The 19,960-nt window shown below is 46.9% G+C and overlaps 2 protein-coding genes across 3 annotated transcripts; one reads left to right on the plus strand and one right to left on the minus strand.

Moving 5' to 3' along the window:
• Window positions 1-1,370: 1,370 nt before the first annotated feature.
• On the minus strand, window positions 1,371-11,770 carry si:ch211-256m1.8. 2 transcript variants are annotated; one of them, XM_047571717.1, is made up of 4 exons: window positions 11,288-11,770; window positions 9,198-9,642; window positions 6,973-7,374; window positions 1,371-6,876 (listed from the first exon to the last, which is right to left on the minus strand). In XM_047571717.1, the coding sequence occupies exons 2-4, from the start codon at window positions 9,639-9,641 to the stop codon at window positions 2,998-3,000; spliced, it is 4,725 nt and encodes a 1,574-aa protein (XP_047427673.1). In that variant the 5' UTR covers window position 9,642; window positions 11,288-11,770; the 3' UTR covers window positions 1,371-2,997. The 2 variants fall into 2 exon arrangements, with proteins under 2 accessions (XP_047427673.1, XP_047427672.1); XM_047571716.1 differs by having other exon boundaries at window positions 9,198-9,660.
• A 3,651-nt stretch (window positions 11,771-15,421) lies between these two features.
• Window positions 15,422-18,266, plus strand: LOC124997245 (SUMO-conjugating enzyme UBC9-like). Its single transcript, XM_047570814.1, has 7 exons — window positions 15,422-15,768; window positions 16,033-16,118; window positions 16,226-16,309; window positions 16,531-16,603; window positions 16,799-16,908; window positions 17,722-17,801; window positions 17,883-18,266. Exons 2-7 carry the CDS (start codon window positions 16,053-16,055, stop codon window positions 17,944-17,946), a joined length of 477 nt encoding a protein of 158 aa, XP_047426770.1. The 5' UTR covers window positions 15,422-15,768; window positions 16,033-16,052; the 3' UTR covers window positions 17,947-18,266.
• The last annotated feature ends 1,694 nt before the right edge of the window (window positions 18,267-19,960 follow it).

Below are 19,960 nucleotides of genomic sequence, written 5' to 3' on the forward strand. Positions count from 1 at the left end.
TATCTGGGGTTAAATGTTCGGCTGTAAAATGGCTGTCCTGGAGGAAAGTCACATTTCTCTGGACCCGCTCTGGAGCTACAGGCTAACTAGCTGCGGGGCTAACTGACCTTTAAAGCAGCCCGACGGATAAAAGACGTGAAGATAAAAGACAACATGGGGAATTACAATCAGAGAGGAGAAACACGAGGAGACCTACTGTTCAGAAATCACACCGAGGGTTTTATCCCGAGGAGCGAAGAGCTGCTTTAGCCGGAGCCGCTGTAGCCGGGGTCAGAAGTCAGAGGTCACCCGGAAGAACATTCTACTTCCGGCTGCGTTTTTTTTTAAATAAACTTTATTAAAAAATACAATCCCGTGTAATGACAACAACCAGAGGGCAACAAACATAGACATATTTCAGAAACACATTTTAAAGTCTTAGTCTCATAGTTTTAATATGTTGCTTGGGCTCATTTTCAAAGATGTGGTTTTTAATTAGTGTATCGACCTTTTATGTCGATATAATATTTGGCCAAATTAATTATTAATGAGGTTTTGACCAGTGACTGTGGGTTTTAACTTTAGTGCCGGTTTGATAGATATTACAACAGTTAGCCTCCCGTTAACCTCCCGTTAGTCCCGTTAATCTCTTCAGCTGCCGAGTTAATTCAGTTCCATTTTATTTATGTAGCTGCCAGGCTTCCCATGTACGACCATTTAAATAATACTACAAACTCTTATGTTTATATTCGTCTCATTTTGCCACATGTCTCTTTTATCTTTGAACCTTTTTTTATTCTATTTTAACTTTGCTTTGTTCTGTGAAGTCTGGTGTGGGCTCCATACACCAAGAATTTAACAATAAAAGACAATAAAGGATCTTGAATCTAGACCTGTTTCAGCTCTGATTCTCAGTCTGGCTTCAACTTATTTCACTTTTCTGTAAATATCGGATTTTAATTATACATGAAGACTGAAGACAATATCAATGTAATTATGTCAGTTTATTGATCAATGATCAACCAATTTAAGACCTAATACCTCTGGTGTAGAAACAGTTCTTCTTATTAATTATTATATTATTAATTCTTATTCACTGAGGATTTAATTTTATTTAAATGAACACATGTTTTCAGACCGTACCACTGAGAACAAGTCAGATAAATTCAGTGTTATTTATGAAAACGGTTTTAAGGATTAAAATGTTTTTAACTTCCAGACTAGGAGGAACGTATTCAGACCTGCTGGAAATAAAACAAAGTGGTAAAGTCACATGTTCACACAAACATTTTATTGATTTTTATTTCTGCTGCTGTTTGTCCAGGTCATCTTCACTTAACAGATTTCAAGTCAGTTTGTAAAGGATTAACAAAAAAAACCACAAAATCATGTTTTCCATTGTGTAACAAAAGATTTATTGAAGAACATCAAACCCAGTGAAGCATCATTACCAGTTTAACATCAAAACAGAAATGGTCAGGCAGGAAAAATCATTTACATACAGAGAAATAAAACAGATTATATCCAGGAGTAATATAAAAGCATGCCTCAGAAAACACAACATTTATGGAATAACCATCGTAGTTAACACTCAAACATAGTTTACTGACTGCAGTTTACATCTCAGCAATCATTCTGTCTCATACCAGGAAATAGTGAATATAACATAGTTCTAACTTTTAAGGAGTTATTTCCTATAATAATTATTATTATTATTTAAATGATTTAATCTTCTCCAGTTTCTAGAAACTTTTAAGGTCTTCCGTTGTCACGTGATTCTAAGGCAGGAAGTTTCTTCATGGGTGGAATAATATAAAATGAATTAAAACCTGTATCCAAGTTCCAGGGATCATCAAGGGATTCGTGTTGTTACACTATACAGGCAACAGTATTCTCTCATCCAAGTGTATGAATCCAGCCTCTAGTCTGCAGACTGCTTCTACAAACATTAGTGACAGTCACCTGTCAGTTAGGGTTTAGAAGAAAGTGGAAGCCATTGAAGTGTCAGGACCAGTAAAATTATAGAGCAGGGTCATCATGGTGAGGTCCCAGAAAGTCTCCAGACTTCATGTTTAGCTTCGGATTATTTCCAGGACAGAGCAGAGACAGACAGAGCTTCATGAATCGGTTTCCATGGCCCAGCAGCTGCATCCCAGTCAAACATCACCACGGTCCATGCAGAGCGTGGGATGCAGAGCGTGGGATGCAGAGCGTGGGATGCAGGGCGTGGGATGCAGAGCGTGGGATGCAGAGCGTGGGATGCAGGGCGTGGGATGCAGAGCGTGGGATGCAGAGCGTGGGATGCAGAGCGTGGGATGCAGGGCGTGGGACGCAGAGCGTGGGATGCAGGGCGTGGGATACAGCACCACTGGACTCTAGAGCAGTGGAGACGTTCTCTGGAGTGACATCTGGAAACCTGATGGACCAGTCTGGGTCTGCAGGTTCCCAGGAGAACCCTGCTGGTCTGACTGCACTGGGCCAAAGGTGGAGTTTGGTGGAGGGGGTTTATGTTGGGGGGGCTGGTTGTTCAGGAGCTGGACTTGGTTCCTTAGGTCCAGTCAAAGGAACTGAATGCTCCAGCACACCAAGACATTTTCAGGAGTTTGGGGAGTCCAGTTTGGGGACGACCCCCGTCCTGTTCAACATGACTGAGAACCAGAGATAAAGCCAGGTCCATAAAGACCTGGATGAGGAGGAACTGGACTGGCCTCACAGACTCCTGACCCCCATAGAACCCCTCTGGGATGAACTAGATCTGGACTGTGAGCCAGGCCTCCTCCTCCAACATCACTAATGAGCTTGTGGAATCAACTCCCTCCTGAACCTGTGGAAAACTGTCCTAGAAGAGTTGGAGCTGTTAGAGCTGCAGAGGCCAGAGACGTCACATTAAACCCTAGAGACTAAGAATGGACGTCACTGGAGGTTACATGTGTGTAAAGGCAGGTGAGAGAATACTTTTGGCAGCATAGTGTATTATAAACCCAGTATTAGAAATATACCAACATCGACTGACGAGAATCACGGCATGTACTTGCGTCCCTTCATCCTGGGAATGATGTGAATGTCCCGGATGTCATCGTGTCCGAGCAGCCAGCACAGGTAGCGCTCCGTCCCCATGCCCCATCCACTGGTGAGGAGCGGTTTGACTTGGCGCATGTTGATGTACCATTTGTAGGCCTGCTCCGGCACTGCATGGTGCTTCAAGGCCTCCTGGACCATCTCAGGGGTGGAATGACGTTCCCCGAGACCCACGGTCTCTCCCAGTCCCAGGAGAAGGTCAGCAGCTTTGGCCTTGGTCCGCCCACTGCCCTCCACATAGGCCTGGTAGAAGGGAACTCCTAGATGGTCCATCTCCGTCAGCCACACAGCGCCTCCATACTTCTCTATCAACACCCGCTCTCCTTTGCGAGTTAGCTTCCTGCCAAAGTGGGGCTGGCCATCTTGGACCCACTCTAAACAGTCAGCAGACGGCATCATGGGAATGGCTTGGTCCAGAGGGATTCTGGGTAGTGGAGTTTTTCCATCCAGCTTACTCAGCAGAGCTGTGAGATGTGTCAGGGTTCCAGCAGTATTGAGGATTATATCGGAGTGTCTCTTCAACATGGACTTGGTGAGATGGGCCAGGTATCTCTCTGCTATGGACATAGCATCGTCCATGTCACCTAGCAATTCACACTCCACGTGGTAAAACTGGTTCAAGTGAGTGGCGTCAGGATCTTCACCCCTAAAGCTGGGGGATATGTAGTAGGTTCCTGGCAGGTTCTCCTGGAAGCGAAGGAAATATTCAAGAACAAACTGCATGGAGTCGGCCAGGTAGACGTCCTGGCCCAGCAGGTTAACAGACACAGGCTCTGAGTCGGACCCCAGCCCCATTGGTGAGGAGATGGTGTCGGTGGTGAGAGGCGTCAGAGCATAGGCGTACTGGCACAAACTGTGGAAATACTCCACTGTACCATGGAAAAGAGTGTTTTGAATCTGGAACAGGCTGCGATACCACTGGCTCTTGATGGCAAGTCTGGAGTGAGACTGGGGGTCTCTCCATGAGTGAGGAGGTTTACACTGGGTGATGTTTGAGTGGATGTTTCTGAGGGTGTTAGTGTCGGCCGGTGGACCATCCAGAGACGACACATATCCAGGGTAGCTCTGGAAGCTTTCTGGTGGCAGCTCTGAGGGTTTGGTGCCATCCAGTGAATTGAGCAGAGGGATGAGCTTGGCATGAGCATAGTCAATCTCAAAACCCTCAAAGATCAGAGCCACACTCGATGCTTTCAACCCCTCTTTCAGCAGTTGGGCCACTTTATAAGTGGCTAGGATCAGAGCTGTGTAGTCGGGTTCATCCAGTCTGAAGATGTCACTGGACAGAGGCTTTCTTGGCACCACAACCGTCAGTCCAGGACTGTTTGGGTACGGAGTGAGGAAGGCAACATGCTCACTGTCTTCCCACACTCGCCACTGTTGCTGCTCTCCACGCACAATGCGACTGAACAAACTGTCATTGGAAGGGTCACCGAAAAAGTCAAAGCAGAAGGGTGCATTAGGTGTTGGCAGTGCATTTCTAATCTGGGCTTGGACGTGGCTCAGAGCTTCATCGTCCCACCGTGGGCCACTTTTTGAGGTGCAGTAGCCAGGATTGTAAGAGTGGAACTCTTCTTCACCAGCGAGATGAGGCTGCCACTTCGGCTCTAGGCCATGAAGCGGGAGCAGTCTGATGTGTGCTGGCTGGTCGGGGGTCGGGTTGAAAACCAAAGCACAGCGCTGCACTCCCAGTCGCTCACATAGCAAACTGGACACAGCCCTAGCTCCTTGTAGCACAGCAATAAAATCAGGAAGAGCCCACTGGAAGATGCTGCTTGCCCCACTGAGAGTTTTTCTCGTCAGAATTGTTGACCCAGGGATCCAGGGCTTAGGATTTAGGTAGGCAACCAGCTCATCTGTTTCCCAGATCACATCAGAGAAGTCTTTGAGTGGCCGAAGGACCTCTGCTCTTGAAATGCCATCAATCATTGAGGCCACAAACATAATGCCAGCATTTGTCTCAACAATGGCGTCGCCTTTACTGTCCACAGCGATGATTCCCGCACAGGACCCTTTCAGGTTTTCAGCCATCACTTCCCTGCATGCTTGCCTGAGGCTGTAGCCTTTGTGATGGTACAGACCAGCTATTTTCTCTGCAACCGTGTTCCTCAGAAAAACATCTCCATCTCCAGAGCAGGTGATAGCTAACTTATCATCTGCGTATATTCCCGCCCCGACCACTGCTGTATCCCCAACGCGTCCTCTCAACTTTCCTACCAACCCACCGGTGGAAGTGGCAGCAGCCAACTTGTTGCACCGATCCAAGGCCACAGCTCCAACCGTCTGAGGATGGTTGTTCTTTGAGGTATTTCCAGCGCTCAGTTTTGCCATTAACTGTCTGTGCCGTACATCAGTGTAGAAATAGTCAGGTCCAACAGGCTCTTCCTTCTTCTCCAGACTCTGCAGAAACTCTTCAGCCCCGTCTCCTACAATCAGTGAATGAGAGCTGTGCTCCATGACACATCTGGCTGCTTTTATGGGGTTCTTCACACTTTTTACACAAGCCACTGACCCAGACCTCCTGACACTGCCGTCTACAATGGTTGCTTCCATTTCATTTTCGCCATCTTTATTAAACACCGATCCTTTACCTGCATTGAAGAGGAAGCAGTCCTCCAGAGCTTCCACCGACCTCTGAACCGCATCTAGACTTCGGCCACCCTGTTGAAGCACCTGGGAGCCGAGGCTTAAGGCTGTTTGTAGAGCAAACTCAATCATCTCCATCACTTGAGCGTTCAGCATGACCTCCTCTCCAGCACCCCCATGAATCACCAGGATGTAGTCTGGACTCTGGCCAGATTTAGTGTGAACGTTGTTTGGGCAGTGAACTGCTTCTCCATTTATTTTCTCTGTCTGACTTTGCTGGAGGAGACACTCCAGGGCTCCCATCTGAGAAGCGATGGCATACCTGATAGCCAGAAGCATCATCACCTTCAGGTTCATCTTGAGATTCTCTTGAAGCTTCTCCAGAACCAGAGCAAAGCTCCCTTTCCCATTCAGCACAATGCGAACCTTGTCTTTCTTGCCCAGGTAAGTCACAGCCAGCTGGTCCTGGGCGTAAACGTTGCCCACTCCACACTCCACGCCCTCCATCAGGTCTGTCCCCGTCAGGTACACCGATGGACATCCAAATGGGTCCAGAAACTTCTTCAGAGGATTGTCAGATGGCAAAGATCGACGCAGAGCAGCTAGGTGTGGACCGACGCCTCGACCGCTCTTGGTTTTCCTGATGAGACTCTTATGCTCCAGAAATGCTGTGTGAAACAGCCTCAGCAGATCAGTAGTCAGCTGGGTTGTGTTATTTGGCAAAATGTGGGCGGCCAAAGCACCAACTAACCTACGGGAATGCATGGTGACTGTGTAGGTGGGATCACAGCGGCCATGTTTGTAGTGCCGCATGTGGGTGGGCGTGACCAGCATGTGATTGGCAGCGGATTCTCCAAGAGTCTGTCTCAGGGAGAGCTGTAAAGAGAAGTTGATCCAGGCATCGTACAGACCCCTCTGTCCTCGGAGAGTACAGAAGACATCAGGGTAGGACGACACATCGAAGGTGAGGACAGGATGAGCTGCCTTTAGGTCGGGGCTCTGCTGGGGGGTGTTGACTCCATCCAGGGGGAACTGGAGGGACCTCGGACAAACAGATTTAACAGCATTTACGGACCCACTCGTGTTCTCTGAGTCGGCATGAAGCAGGTTTAAATCAGCAGCTTCAGACAGATGGAAAACACGTTCAGTCACGAGTCCGGCCACCATCCCGTCCACGGCGCTGTGCTCGAACAACATCCCAGCGACAGCATCTTTAAACACCACCATGTTCACCACCTGGTAAACACACAGACGGCTCAGTTTATCATCCGTTCATTTATCATCCGTTCATTTATCATCCGTTCATTTATCATCAGTTTTACGTTAGTTCACCTTGTCGTAGTATCTCAGACATGGACTCTGTCCTCCTCCTCCCAGTCTCACCGCGTTGAGGACATCAGCCAGTTCGGACGGAGCGTCTCTGTCCTCCAGACAAAGCGTGAGGACAGAGCTCTCCATCAGCCCCAGGGAGGTCACGGCTGGTCCCCCTCGCTCCAGGACCTGGTCCCTGATCCCAGCCCAGACTTTGCGATGCAGGGCTGAGAGGCTGCAGACAGCGTAGGCGTCGCTGGTCTTCTCAGCCCTGGGCTGGGACATGACCTGGGCCAGCTGCTGGTAGATGTCCACGAAGGACCGAGCAGAGACCGGGCCGCCAGTGCTTGGACGCCAGAGGATGTCCACAGGGAAGACGCCTCCAGCACAGGTTATGATGGCATGGAGGCTGTCGGGGTAGACCTGGACATACAGGAACGGGTTTTAATGGTGCTCTCAGATCAACAGAGCAGCTGTTACTGGATCCAAAGACCCAGCTCGTCAGTATTTATTGCACCGTAACACATTTACTTTTTACATACTTGTCTCTTGTCTACCTCACTCTGTTTCCTGTATCTTTGTTGCTCCCTGTCGCCGTTACACCCTAACTACCCCACAGGGATATTATCTTAGCTTAGCTTAGCTCATACCATGTTAGCTTATCTCATCTTAGCTAATCTCATCTCATCTTAGTTTAGCTTAGGCTATCTTAGCTTAGTTTAGCTTAGTTTACCTCATCTCACCTTAGCCTAGCTTAGCCTAGCTTAGCCTAGCCTAGCCTAGCCTAGCGTAGCCTAGCCTAGCCTAGCCTAGCTTAGCCTAGCTTAGCTTAGCTTAGCCTAGCCTAGCCTAGCCTAGCCTAGCCTAGCTTAGCTTAGCTTTGTTTAGCTCAGTTCATCTCATCTTCAAATCCAGTTTTTACTGACAGTTTTACTTTGTTTCATTTGATGTTTTATTGCCCGTTATAAGAATAATAATACGTTTTTATATGTAAATACAGTTCATCAGTTCTTTGGTTCAGGAGTGACAAAAATAGAAACTATAGCAGCATAAAGATAAAAACTATAGCAGCTATACACAATAAAATACAATCTTTACAATAAAAGCACCAGTAGCACGGAATGAATGGAACTGGTCCAACGAGGGACAGATAGCAGCATTTAACCCCTTATCCCCAACTAAACAAACAATAGAGTAAATAGTGTCTACATTAGTGTAAATGCGCCTATTGAGTGTAGGTGGACTGGGGAATAAATCTGAATCTAAAACTAAATCTAAATCTGGGGGTCATGGAAGGAGAAGTTGAAGGTGTGAGGAATCTGTGAAGGTTTTATCTGCTTTTGTTTTTCTTCATTGATTTTAATTAGAACAGATTTTGATCTGATCCTGTCCTGAATCTGATCTGATCTGATCTGATCTGATCTGATCTGATCTGAATCTGATCTGATCTGATCTGATCTGATCTGATCTGATCTGATCTGATCCTGTCCTGAATCTGATCTGAATCTGATCTGAATCTGATCTGATCTGATCTGAATCTGATCTGATCTGATCTGATCTGAATCTGATCTGATCCTGTCCTGAATCTGATCTGAATCTGATCTGATCTGAATCTGATCTGAATCTGATCTGATCTGAATCTGATCTGAATCTGATCTGAATCTGAATCTGATTTGAATCTGATCCGACGAGAATCTGAATCTGAATCTGATCTGAATTTGAATCTGAATCTGATCTGAATCTGATCTGATCTGAAGTGAATCTGAATCTGATCTGATCTGATCTGATCTGATCTGATCTGATCTGAATCTGATCTGATCTGATCTGATCTGATCTGATCCTGTCCTGAATCTGATCTGATCTGATCTGATCTGAATCTGATCTGATCCTGTCCTGAATCTGATCTGAATCTGATCTGATCTGATCTGAATCTGATCTGATCCTGTCCTGAATCTGATCTGATCTGATCTGATCTGAATCTGATTTGACCTGAATCTGATCTGAATCTGATCTGAATCTGATCTGAATCTGATCCGACGAGAATCTGAATCTGATCTGAATCTGAATCTGAATCTGATCTGATCTGATCTGAAGTGAATCTGAATCTGATCTGATCTGATCTGATTTGATTTGATTTGATTTGATTTGATTTGATCTAATCTGAATCTGAATCTGATCTGATCTGATCTGATCTGATCTGAATCTGAATGTGGGTGACTTTCACCCTCAGACTTTATGAATCTCACCTTAATTCGGTCCTGGTTCTCCCCAGGGATCCTGGTGGCGGCGAATACTTCGGACTGTTGGGTGTTTTCCATGTGGGTGTGTCCTTCCAGGAGGAGGGGCTCGCTGTAGAGCTTGGCGGCCCCCCAGAGCAGAGCGGCCGCCCTCCCCAGCTGAGTGCAAGTCTTGGCTTTAGATGGGAGGAGGACGACGGGCAGGGCGGTGGAGGTGGGCAGGGGGTCGGTGCAGGACAGCAGGCCTCTCTTGAACTGCCGGGTCACCCAGTTCTCCTGGTCTGCAGCGTTGGCCTCCAACTCCTGCTGCGCCTCCTCCAGCAGCGCCCTCTGCTGGTCCAGGGTACTTCTGAACTCAGGGTAAAGGTCTGGACTCAGAGTGAGCTGCAGGACTCGGCCCACTTCCTGGAAGGTGACGTCCAGCTCTGGGACGGGGTAGTTGAGGAGGGTCATCCTGTTAAAATGGACAAGGCTGCACAGATATAACACATAAGATAAGAAATAAAATAAAATAAAATAAAATAAAATAAAATAAAATAAAATAAAATAAAATAAAATACACTTGCATGGAATAAAATAAAATGTAAAATTAAAGGTGGTTGCTGGAATTTTAAAGCAGCTGCGTGAATCATTTCTTCCTCCTCAGATTTGGTTCATCAAATAAAACTCTTCCCTAATTTTTAATAATTTCTTCATAGCCAATAATCAGGTTCATAATTATCAAAGCAGTTCTATAGTTACTGTACTTCCATTATAGTTATTGTTCTTCCTATTTTAAATGTGACCAATGAATGAAATGAAAGGGTAAAGCAGCCATGAATGAGGAGAAGAGACTCTGTCCCTCATCGGGATGTTGTTAATCAAAGAAATGTCTCAGGGAAGAGTTTTATTTATCGTTAACATTTCTTCTTTAAAATGACTCAGATATTTTCACACAGGTCCTGAAAGTCAACAAAGAACCCAACGAAACACAAAACACACAAATATGAGACTATAATGAACCAAAATCACACATGACAGATTAAACCAGAGTGTTTCAAGATGAATGTTTAGGAACAAGTCAAAGTCCTGACTTTCATGCAACAGAAATGTTGGAGCATCAGCTGATGAGAGGAAACCACCAACATCTCACAACCGAACTGGTTCTGATCTGATTAATGGATCAGATTAGACCCTGATCAGCTGTTACAGGAACATTTAGTCTGAAGGACTCACAGACTCACACACTGGACACAAGGACTCACTGGTTCGTCTGGTCCATGTTCTAGTTTCAGGAGAATGTCTGGAGTCATTGTGATGAAGATCAGAGTAACGGACCCGGAGACCAGGACGCATCAGGACCAGATAACAGATCTTAGATCTGCTCTTTACTCTATCCAATGATTCTCTTATTTCTACTATGATAACTGAAGTGGAGCTGTAGTGTGATCTATGTGTTCATAATTAACTAATTGGACTGAAGGTGGCGTGACTCTTTGTCCTCTGAGACAGTCGGGACATCTTTTTGTCCTGGCGGTTCCTCGTCTCGTGTCTCGGTCACATGACGTCCAGCGTCGGAGGCGTCGGCTGCTGAGTCACTGATCTGATTCCAGATTGAACACTGGCCTCTTTGTCGCTTAATGATCTCGACCCGAGTGGAATGTGTCCCGGGACAAAGACCCCCCAGCCCCTCCCCGTCCCTCAGTCAGACCCTGGTTATGTCCATTAACTGGATCCGTCTGCTCACACGTGAAACCACTTAGTCCTCAACCTGAACTGAAGACGTTTATCAGGCCGGTTGCCACAGAAACGAGTCCCCCTCTGCTGGACTTTGGTAAAATTATATTTGTCCTGATTCATCCCAAACGCTGCAGAAGCTCCAATGAGCCTCAAGTATTAAAAAGAGAGTCGGCTTTAAGAATAAAAACATCTGTACAGAGGGTCTCGTATTATCAGACGTCTGCTCCCTCATTTAACCTCAACTGTCGTCATTAAAGTCTCAACTAGTAACGAGTTATGAGCTGAGTCTGAGCCTCCTTCTCTCATCTTCAGCTTCATGTCCTACTGAGAACATCTGGATGAGCCTCACATCTGCACAGGAGGAGAATCAAAGCTCTTACCTGGGTGTGGACGAGGATCTGCCGGCTGCTCGGTGGAGGAAGACGAAGTGGAGACGCTTGGTGGGACGAGAAGATGGAGGTTAGTCGGTAATGAAGGAGGGATGACTCCAATTAACTTAATTCACTCTCCTCCTCCTCCTCCTCCTCCTCTATCTCACCCTCTGTTCTCAGAACTTCTTCTTATTTCTGCTCCAACGTCCGAAAACTTTATCCCCGATTCCATGAGACCAGGACTCCAGAGACCGGGTCAGAGGACCCACTGAGTCCTGGAGCCTGGAGACGAATCCAGAACCAGTGAGTAAACAGTGAGGACGAGGATGATGTTAAAAAGTGTGGATGCTTCATCACAGCTTCTAACCCTAATAAATGGACGTCCCTCTAGGTATTTATATACAAGTCTTTATACCGGAACATATAGGTTAAGTCTTTATATCAGACACCGTGGGGCGGCACAGTGGCTCAGTGGTTAGCACTGATGCTAATGCTTGAGTCCAGCTCGGGTCTTTCTGGGTGGAGTTTGCATGTTCTCCCTGTGTCTGCGTGGTTTCTCTCCTCCAAAGACATGCTGGTTAGGCTGATTGGTGAATCTAAATTGACCCTAGGCGTGAGTGTCTCAGTGTTAGAGGCTTGGAGACTTGTCCAGGGTGGACCCGTCTCTCGCCCGATGCCGCTGGGACAGACTCCAGCAGCCCCACGACCCTAGTGAGGATTAATAGGTACGGAAGATGAGATCAGACACCGTCATCTACACTCACATCACTGAATCCATGGTCCATGGTTTATACTCGTACATACTGTAACATATACATTATTTATATATAATATATATTTATTTATATATAATCATTATTATTATTATATATATTATATATAAGATATAACCATCACATTAGAAAATACTACTAAGATTAGCTCTAAATAGTAGTTAAATAAATGAATAAATACCATCTTTGGAGCGTTCTCATGTACCCGGGTCTTGTGGATGTTCCGACTATTCAGACCCCCGCAGACCTCGGTTCTGAACGGGGGCTTCAGGTACTGGGTCAGAGAGGGACACCCGGTCACAGCGGCCTACACCCGTCAAGAAACGGCCCGGTTCTCTGCCACCATGAACCGGTCCTGGGTGAAGTCATTGGAGGAGGTCACGGAGAACATCCAGAACCAGGACTTCCAGGTGGTGGACATGAGGCCAAACGGCAGGTGATGAGGAAAAGAGCCGGAGCCCAGAAGAGGTGGGTTCCCCTAATGAGTCAGAACCATTTATTTAGGGTCCGGTCCGGTCCGGTCCATGCCTTTCTGTACCTGACAGTGATGCTGATAGTTTGGGGAACCCTGTCCCCCTGTGGTCCAGAACAGACCCCTTCATGGTCCACGTCACTGTGACGTCATGATGTTAACTGGAGGCAGAACAGAGGGAAACTGGAGGCGACAGTTTGTGTTGTATCCAGTTAAGCCCCGCCCCTCAGAAAACCTTGTTTACAAACCCAAGTATTTTGAGTGTGCACGATTGAAACTAAAAATCCCAGCCTGCATTGCATCAGGCAGGTACTAGGGCCGGACAATTCTGGAAAAAATTATAATCATTTTGATTGATATTGAGATCACGATTAATAAACACGATTATTCATTGAGGAAAAAAAAAAGTATTGAACCACCTCCGTTATCTGCTGCAGCTGCAGCGACAGAGGTGCGTTCGCGGTGCTTTTACAGCGCAGGAACTTGCAAACACGCTGAGCGGCACATTAATCGTTCTTCTTTGATCACAGTGTTTTTATGATCGTGAGAAGCCAAAATCGAAATTGCGATCAAAATTCGATGAATTGTCCAGCCCTAGGAGATACCTGACAAGCTCACCAGTGTCGTGGTTGCCGTGGTAACCGTTCATGTATGGGAGAGTAGTAGAGCAGCTTCTGAAGCTCCATCAGTCCACAACATGTTAACACTAACACGTACTAACGCTACACCAGTTAGCAGACTACAGGACACACCAGCCTGTTACAGCTTTTCTCAATTGCTGAAACACTAAACCCTATTGTCTTATTGTAATTATCGACAGCAATCTAAATTTCAGAAGTCATATCAATCACATCTTTTTATCATCTCAAAAATATCTCCAAATTGAGGGGTTTTCTGTCGCAATCAGACTTGGAAACATTAATCCACGCATTTATAACAAGTAGATTAGAATTACTGTAATGGTTTATTCACTGAACTCCCGAATTCAAGTATTCAGAGGTTACAACTAATTCACAATGCAGCAGCTATGCTCATCACTTACACCCCAGCAACAACACTTCGGTCAACAGGCAGTGGTCATTTACTCATCCCTCGCACCAGATCCAAAGAAGGGGAGGCAGCTTTTAATCACTCTTTTGGCAAAACCATGAGCACTTTTCACCTGTTTAGACACAACTTGCCAACACATTTTCATTGCGATGCACCTGTGCTGCACAATGGAGAGCACAGGTGACAGAAGTCAAACACAATTAAAGCACAGGTGTCACCACTTGAACACAACAACTCAGAATTGATCACACTTGTGGCTAATAATGTGAGGGGACATGTAAGCCGCTGTATCACTGTACCAATATGTTGTAGTATTGTAATGCAGGGTTGGTCTAACCGTTTGTAGGCCTCATATTCCATGTCTATTTTTTGTAACTGCATGTTCTCTTTTGGTAGAATTGAAAGACACATGGGGAGACCCACCGAGAAACCCCAAATGTTGATATGGTCTGTGAGAACAACGCCATTAAACCGAGTGAAATTTGGCAGAAGATCATTGAGGACCATGTAAATTCTGAGGGTATCAACAGTGTCAGCCTCTCTACTGTTGATCGTGTCCAAAAGCGCAACAGACTGTGCAAAACACAGCTGTACAGAGTTGCCGTTTGATCGCAACTCAGAGTCAAAGAGCAAAGGTTCCAGTATGTACAGGTTGCTATATATCCAGACACATTCAATGCTGATTACTCTAAGTAGTGATTTACTGTAGTGGCCTAAATCACTTTTTCTGTATCACTTACAAAACTATATCTATTTCTACACTGGATGCAATGGACAGACCCCATGAATACATCTACATGGGTGAAGCTGGGTGTAATCTCACCAACAGGAGGAGAGGCCGTAATGTGATTGGTGTCTCTGGGCAGCGACAACATGGGCCCTACAACACTCACCAGCTCCTCACTTTCCTCAATCACATGCGAGATGCTCTGTTAGGGCAGCAGGATGAGCATCACATCTATGTTGTTGTTTGGGACAATGTGAGTTTTCACGGAGCCCTCCAGGTTATGAACCAAGGTTTTATCAATCTTTGCCTTCCACTGTACTCCCCTTTCCTAAACCCCACTGAGGAATTCTTCTCATGGCGGTGGAAGGTATGAACGCCAACCTGACACCACGGTAAATCCCTGCAAGCCAAGGAACTTGCTTGTGGTGACATAGGTGTGGAAGCATGCCAAGCCTGGATACGGCATCCCAGACCAGGCCTGGATACGGCATCCCAGGCCGAGCCTGGATACGGCATCCCAGGCCGAGCCATGTGGATGAAGTCCTGTGGCCTAACCCAGTACGGAGACATGATGCTGTGGCTGAGTAATGCACTTGTTTGTATATTTTTGTACTTTATTTTTTACTGTACACAAGTGGCAAATGCATAAGATTTCTGTTTGTTTTTACAAGTGCTACATGTAAATGCACAAGATTTCTGTTTTGTGTCTTTGTACAGGTGCTAAATGCTGAAGTTTGCATTTAGCCAACACTGGACAATAAGCATTTATTTCTCCAGCTTCACGTCCTGATTATGGCGTTTGCTATTTTTCTATGTAGTGTTTAGTGACTGATCAATGTTTTTAATGTTGATTGACTCGGGGCACGATTTGACAACATAGTTCAGTGTTGAGCACAGATTGAACTGTTTTGAGGTGAAAGTTTGGTTTTGCAAGAAGAGTCTGAGGTTTTGTGAATGTAGCTTGAAAATCGTGTTTTGTGTTCACAGTTTAGAGAAAAGGAGCAGATTTCAAGAAACGTGTCTCAGCAGTCGAGAAAAATGTAACTGTCTTTGTTTTGAATCTGTTTCTGTCAATAAAGATTTAAGGGGGGGGCAATCACCACAACAAAAATGGCGGACAGTCTGTGACGTGTATCAGCGGGGTGTCCCGGACGGTGCCTGAAGGCCCCCGAGAAATAAATACACCAGGTCCTTCGCTCCGGACTCACGCCGTGTGGACTGAGGCGGATCCCGGGACGCATCCAGTCCGAGTCGGGGTGATGTTGGTGGGGTCCGTGTCCCCCGCCCGGTCGTCTCCGTCCTCTCTGGGTCGATACCGTTAATCTCCGTTATTCGTCGAGCGGTTGTTGTTGTTTTCCTCTCGGCCGCCGTCACTAGCGTTAGCATTAGCTTTAGCATTACACGAGCTAACGGACTAACCCCGAGACACACGGAGCGCTCGTGTGGATTCCAGTGGAGTCGATAAACGGTGGGTTAATCGATCGATCGATCAACTGATCAGCGTCAACGTCCGTTGACGTCATCGATAATGTTGTAGATGGTGACGTAGCTGATCAGGCTCAATGATGTGATCGATCAGAGCCTGGTCACGTGATAGCGTTAGTTCAGTGGGAGGAGCCAAAGCCGAGTTATGGCTCATTGATTAATGGATCACTGATTAATGGATCACTGATTAATGGGTCACTGATTAATGGGGCAGTGATTAATGGAGCAGTTTGATGTCGGTCCGCAGGGGGGCGTTGATGAGCAGTGATGTCTGGCATCGCTCTGAGCAGACTGTCCCAGGAGAGGAAGGCCTGGAGGAAAGACCACCCGTTTGTAAGCAACTAATCAGTAATGATCAGTGGTTATTATTATTTATATTTATTCCATTTATTTCATTTATATTCCTGATCACTGATTATTGGTCATGTGTGTTCTCTCAGGGCTTTGTTGCCGTGCCGACCAAGAATCCAGATGGAACCATGAACCTGATGAACTGGGAGTGTGCCATCCCCGGAAAGAAAGGTGTAAGTTACTGATCAATCAATCAACCAATCAATTAATCGATCCACCAACCAGCCAATCAATGGCTGCAGTATCGGTCGTTTCGTGCTGTTTGACACAAACACAGGTGAGTTCATGGTGATTGGCAGTTGCAGTGACAACGCGTAACTAGGTGCCTGCTCATTGGTCGGTGGTTGATTGACAGCTGATCGCTTGTCTCTGACCTTTGTGTCCTCTGGTCCAGACTCTGTGGGAGGGAGGACTCTACAAACTGAGGATGCTGTTCAAAGACGACTACCCGTCCTCCCCACCCAAATGTGAGTAGATGATGATGAAGATGGTGGTGAAGATGATGATGGTGATGGTGATCATGATGATGATGATGATGGTGATGATGATGGTGATGATGAAGATGATGATGATGATGATGATGAAGATGAAGATGATGGTGATGATGATGATGAAGATGAAGATGATGATGATGATGAAGATCCTGTGTGTTTTGTGTCCAGGTAAATTTGAGCCTCCCATCTTCCACCCCAACGTTTACCCCTCAGGGACCGTGTGTCTGTCCATCCTGGAGGAGGACAAGGACTGGAGACCAGCCATCACCATCAAACAGGTCCTCTGTCCCCCTGATGTCCCCTGATGTCCCCCTGATGTCTCCTGTCTCCTGTCCTCTGTGTGGTGGTCATGTGACTGGTTGGTCAGACAGACACTGACATCAAGTCCTGTTACTAAAGATGGTGTTGGACGGAGAGGACGCCCCGTGTTAGCATTAATGTTAGAGAGGACGCAGCGTGTTAGCATTAATGTTAGAGAGGACGCCCCGTGTTAGCATTAATGTTAGAGAGGACGCCCCGTGTTAGCATTAATGTTAGAGAGGACGCCCCGTGTTAGCATTAATGTTAGAGAGGACGCCCCGTGTTAGCATTAATGTTAGAGAGGACGCCCCGTGTTAGCATTAATGTTAGAGAGGACGCAGCGTGTTAGCATTAATGTTAGAGAGGACGCCCCATGTTAGCATTAATGTTAGAGAGGACGCAGCGTGTTAGCATTAATGTTAGAGAGGACGCAGCGTGTTAGCATTAATGTTAGAGAGGACGCCCCGTGTTAGCATTAATGTTAGAGAGGACGCCCCGTGTTAGCATTAATGTTAGAGAGGACGCAGCGTGTTAGCATTAATGTTAGAGAGGACGCAGCGTGTTAGCATTAATGTTAGAGAGGACGCAGCGTGTTAGCATTAATGTTAGAGAGGACGCCCCGTGTTAGCATTAATGTTAGAGAGGATGCCCGTGTTAGCATTAATGTTAATGTCTAAGCCTCCCCCGTCCTCTCTCCGTCCTGTCCCCCTCTCCCTGTCCCCCTCTCCCTCTCCCCGTCCTCTCCCCCTCCTGTCTCTGGGGTTCCTAATAAATTGTCCCTTTGTGTCCAGATCTTGCTGGGGATCCAGGAGCTGCTGAACGAGCCGAACATCCAGGACCCGGCTCAGGCTGAAGCCTACACCATCTACTGGTGAATGAGTGAATGGGCGACGGGTTGATGAGTTAATGAGTGAATGAACGAGTTAATGAGTGAATCCTCTTTGTGTTTCAGTCAGAACAGGATGGACTATGAGAAGCGGGTCCGAGCTCAGGCCAAGAAGTTTGCCCCCACATAGACCATAGACCTGGTCCCAGAGGAACCAGGTCCCAGGGTCCCCCCTCCTCACCCCCTCACCCCCCGGGGAGGACTCCGAGTTCCTTCTTCATCCATTCATCTGTCAGCTGATAATGAAATAATAACGGGATCCAGATCTGATCTTAGATCCATAAACAGATCTTCATCCTGGAGGGGGGAGGAGGGGGGAGGAGGGGGGGGAGGGGGGCTGGAGTCCTCTGTGGACGTACGCGTGCATGTAAATAATATAAATAGGGGAAGTTGTGGAGGTTTTTTTCTATTGTTGGTGTTAAAGAAAAATAAACAGATTGAGATGTGAAATAAAGTTTCTGTGATTTTTCATCAAACTGAAGCTTCTTCTGTAACAAACACACGTCAGCAGAGACGAGAAGAAATAAAAGGGGGGGACATGTTGTCCCTGTGTCTCCGTGAGTCTCCTCCAGCTTCCTCCCCCTCCAGGGACAAGCTGGTTAGACTGACCGGTCCTGATCCTGGTCCTGGTCTGGTCCTCGTCCTGGTCCTGGTCCTGGTCCTGGTCCTCAGTCCAGTGGACACACAAAGACATGATGAACCTGAAGCTCAACAACTCTGACGGAAATGAAAAATAAAAAAGTCACCACAGACCGAGGTCCTGTTTCCTGAAGCTGATTCACACCTCAGGTTACCATGGAAACACAAAAATAAAGATGTGACACCTCCCCCCCCCCCCCACCTACACCTCCTCCTCCTCCTCCTCTTTCTCTTCCTCCACCTCCTCCTCTTTCTCTTCCACCTCCTCCTCTTTCTCCCCCCCCCCCGGTAGCATGAAACACCAGTTGGAACGTGTGATGTCAGAGTCTGTGTCTCATGGAACGTTTCCTAAGCGTCATTCAAACCTTTCACTCTTGTCATGTGTCAGGAAACTGTTAGACTGTTGTTGTGTTATTCATTCATCTCCATGTGACACTGGATTAAATCTGGTTTTCCTCCAATAAAGACAGTAAATTAAAGTGAACCTCATCAGATCAACCTAAACATGATCCAGGTCCATATTTGACCCTGAACTCCACAGAGGCCACTTCCTGTTCAGAGGGTTCATTAAAACGCTGACAGATTCTTTGGTTGTGTTAAAATAGTTAAAATGTTCATGACATCATAAAAACAAGAGGACGGAGACATGAGGACATGAGGACATGACATGAGGACATGAGGACATAAGGACATGAGGACGTGAGGACATAAGGACGTGAGGACGTAAGGACATGAGGACGTGAGGACGTGAGGACATAAGGACGTGAGGACGTAAGGACATGAGGACGTGAGGACGTGAGGACATAAGGACGTGAGGACGTAAGGACATAATGACGTGAGGACAGAGACGTGAGGACGTGGTTCTAGTCTATGATGAACTCTAAAACCAGATCAGCAACAACTTTAACTACAAGTTTAGAAATAAAGGGAAGGTTGGAGAGATCCGGGTCTGGGTCTGGGTCCGGGTCTGGGTGTAGGTCTAGGTCTAGGTCTGGGTCTAGGTCTAGGTCTAGGTCTGGGTCTGGTTCTGGGTCTAGGTCTGGGTCTAGGTCTGTGCCCTGGGTCAGGGTCTGGGTCCAGGTCTGAGTCTGTGCCCTGGGTCTAGGTCCAGATCTAGGTCTAGGTCTAGGTCTGGGTCTAGGTCTGGGTGTGAGACTGGGTCCAGATCTAGGTCTAGGTCTAGGTCTGGGTCTAGGTCTGGGTCTGGGTCTAGGTCTAGGTCTGTGCCCTGGGTCTGGGTCTAGGTCTATGTCTGGGTCTGGGTCCAGATCTAGGTCCGGGTCTAGGTCAGGGTCAGGGTCTAGGTGTAGGTCCAGGTCTTAGTCTAGGTCTGTGCCCTGGGTCTGGGTCTAGGTCTATGTCTGGGTCTAGGTCTAGGTCCAGGTCTAGGTCTGTGCCCTGGGTCTGGGTCTAGGTCTAGGTCCAGGTCTAGGTCTGTGCCCTGGGTCTGGGTCTAGGTCTAGGTCTGGGTCTAGGTCTAGGTCCAGGTCTAGGTCTGGATCTGG

The sequence above is a fragment of the Mugil cephalus genome, chromosome 20, assembly GCF_022458985.1.
Source record: "Mugil cephalus isolate CIBA_MC_2020 chromosome 20, CIBA_Mcephalus_1.1, whole genome shotgun sequence".
NCBI lineage: Eukaryota > Metazoa > Chordata > Actinopteri > Mugiliformes > Mugilidae > Mugil > Mugil cephalus.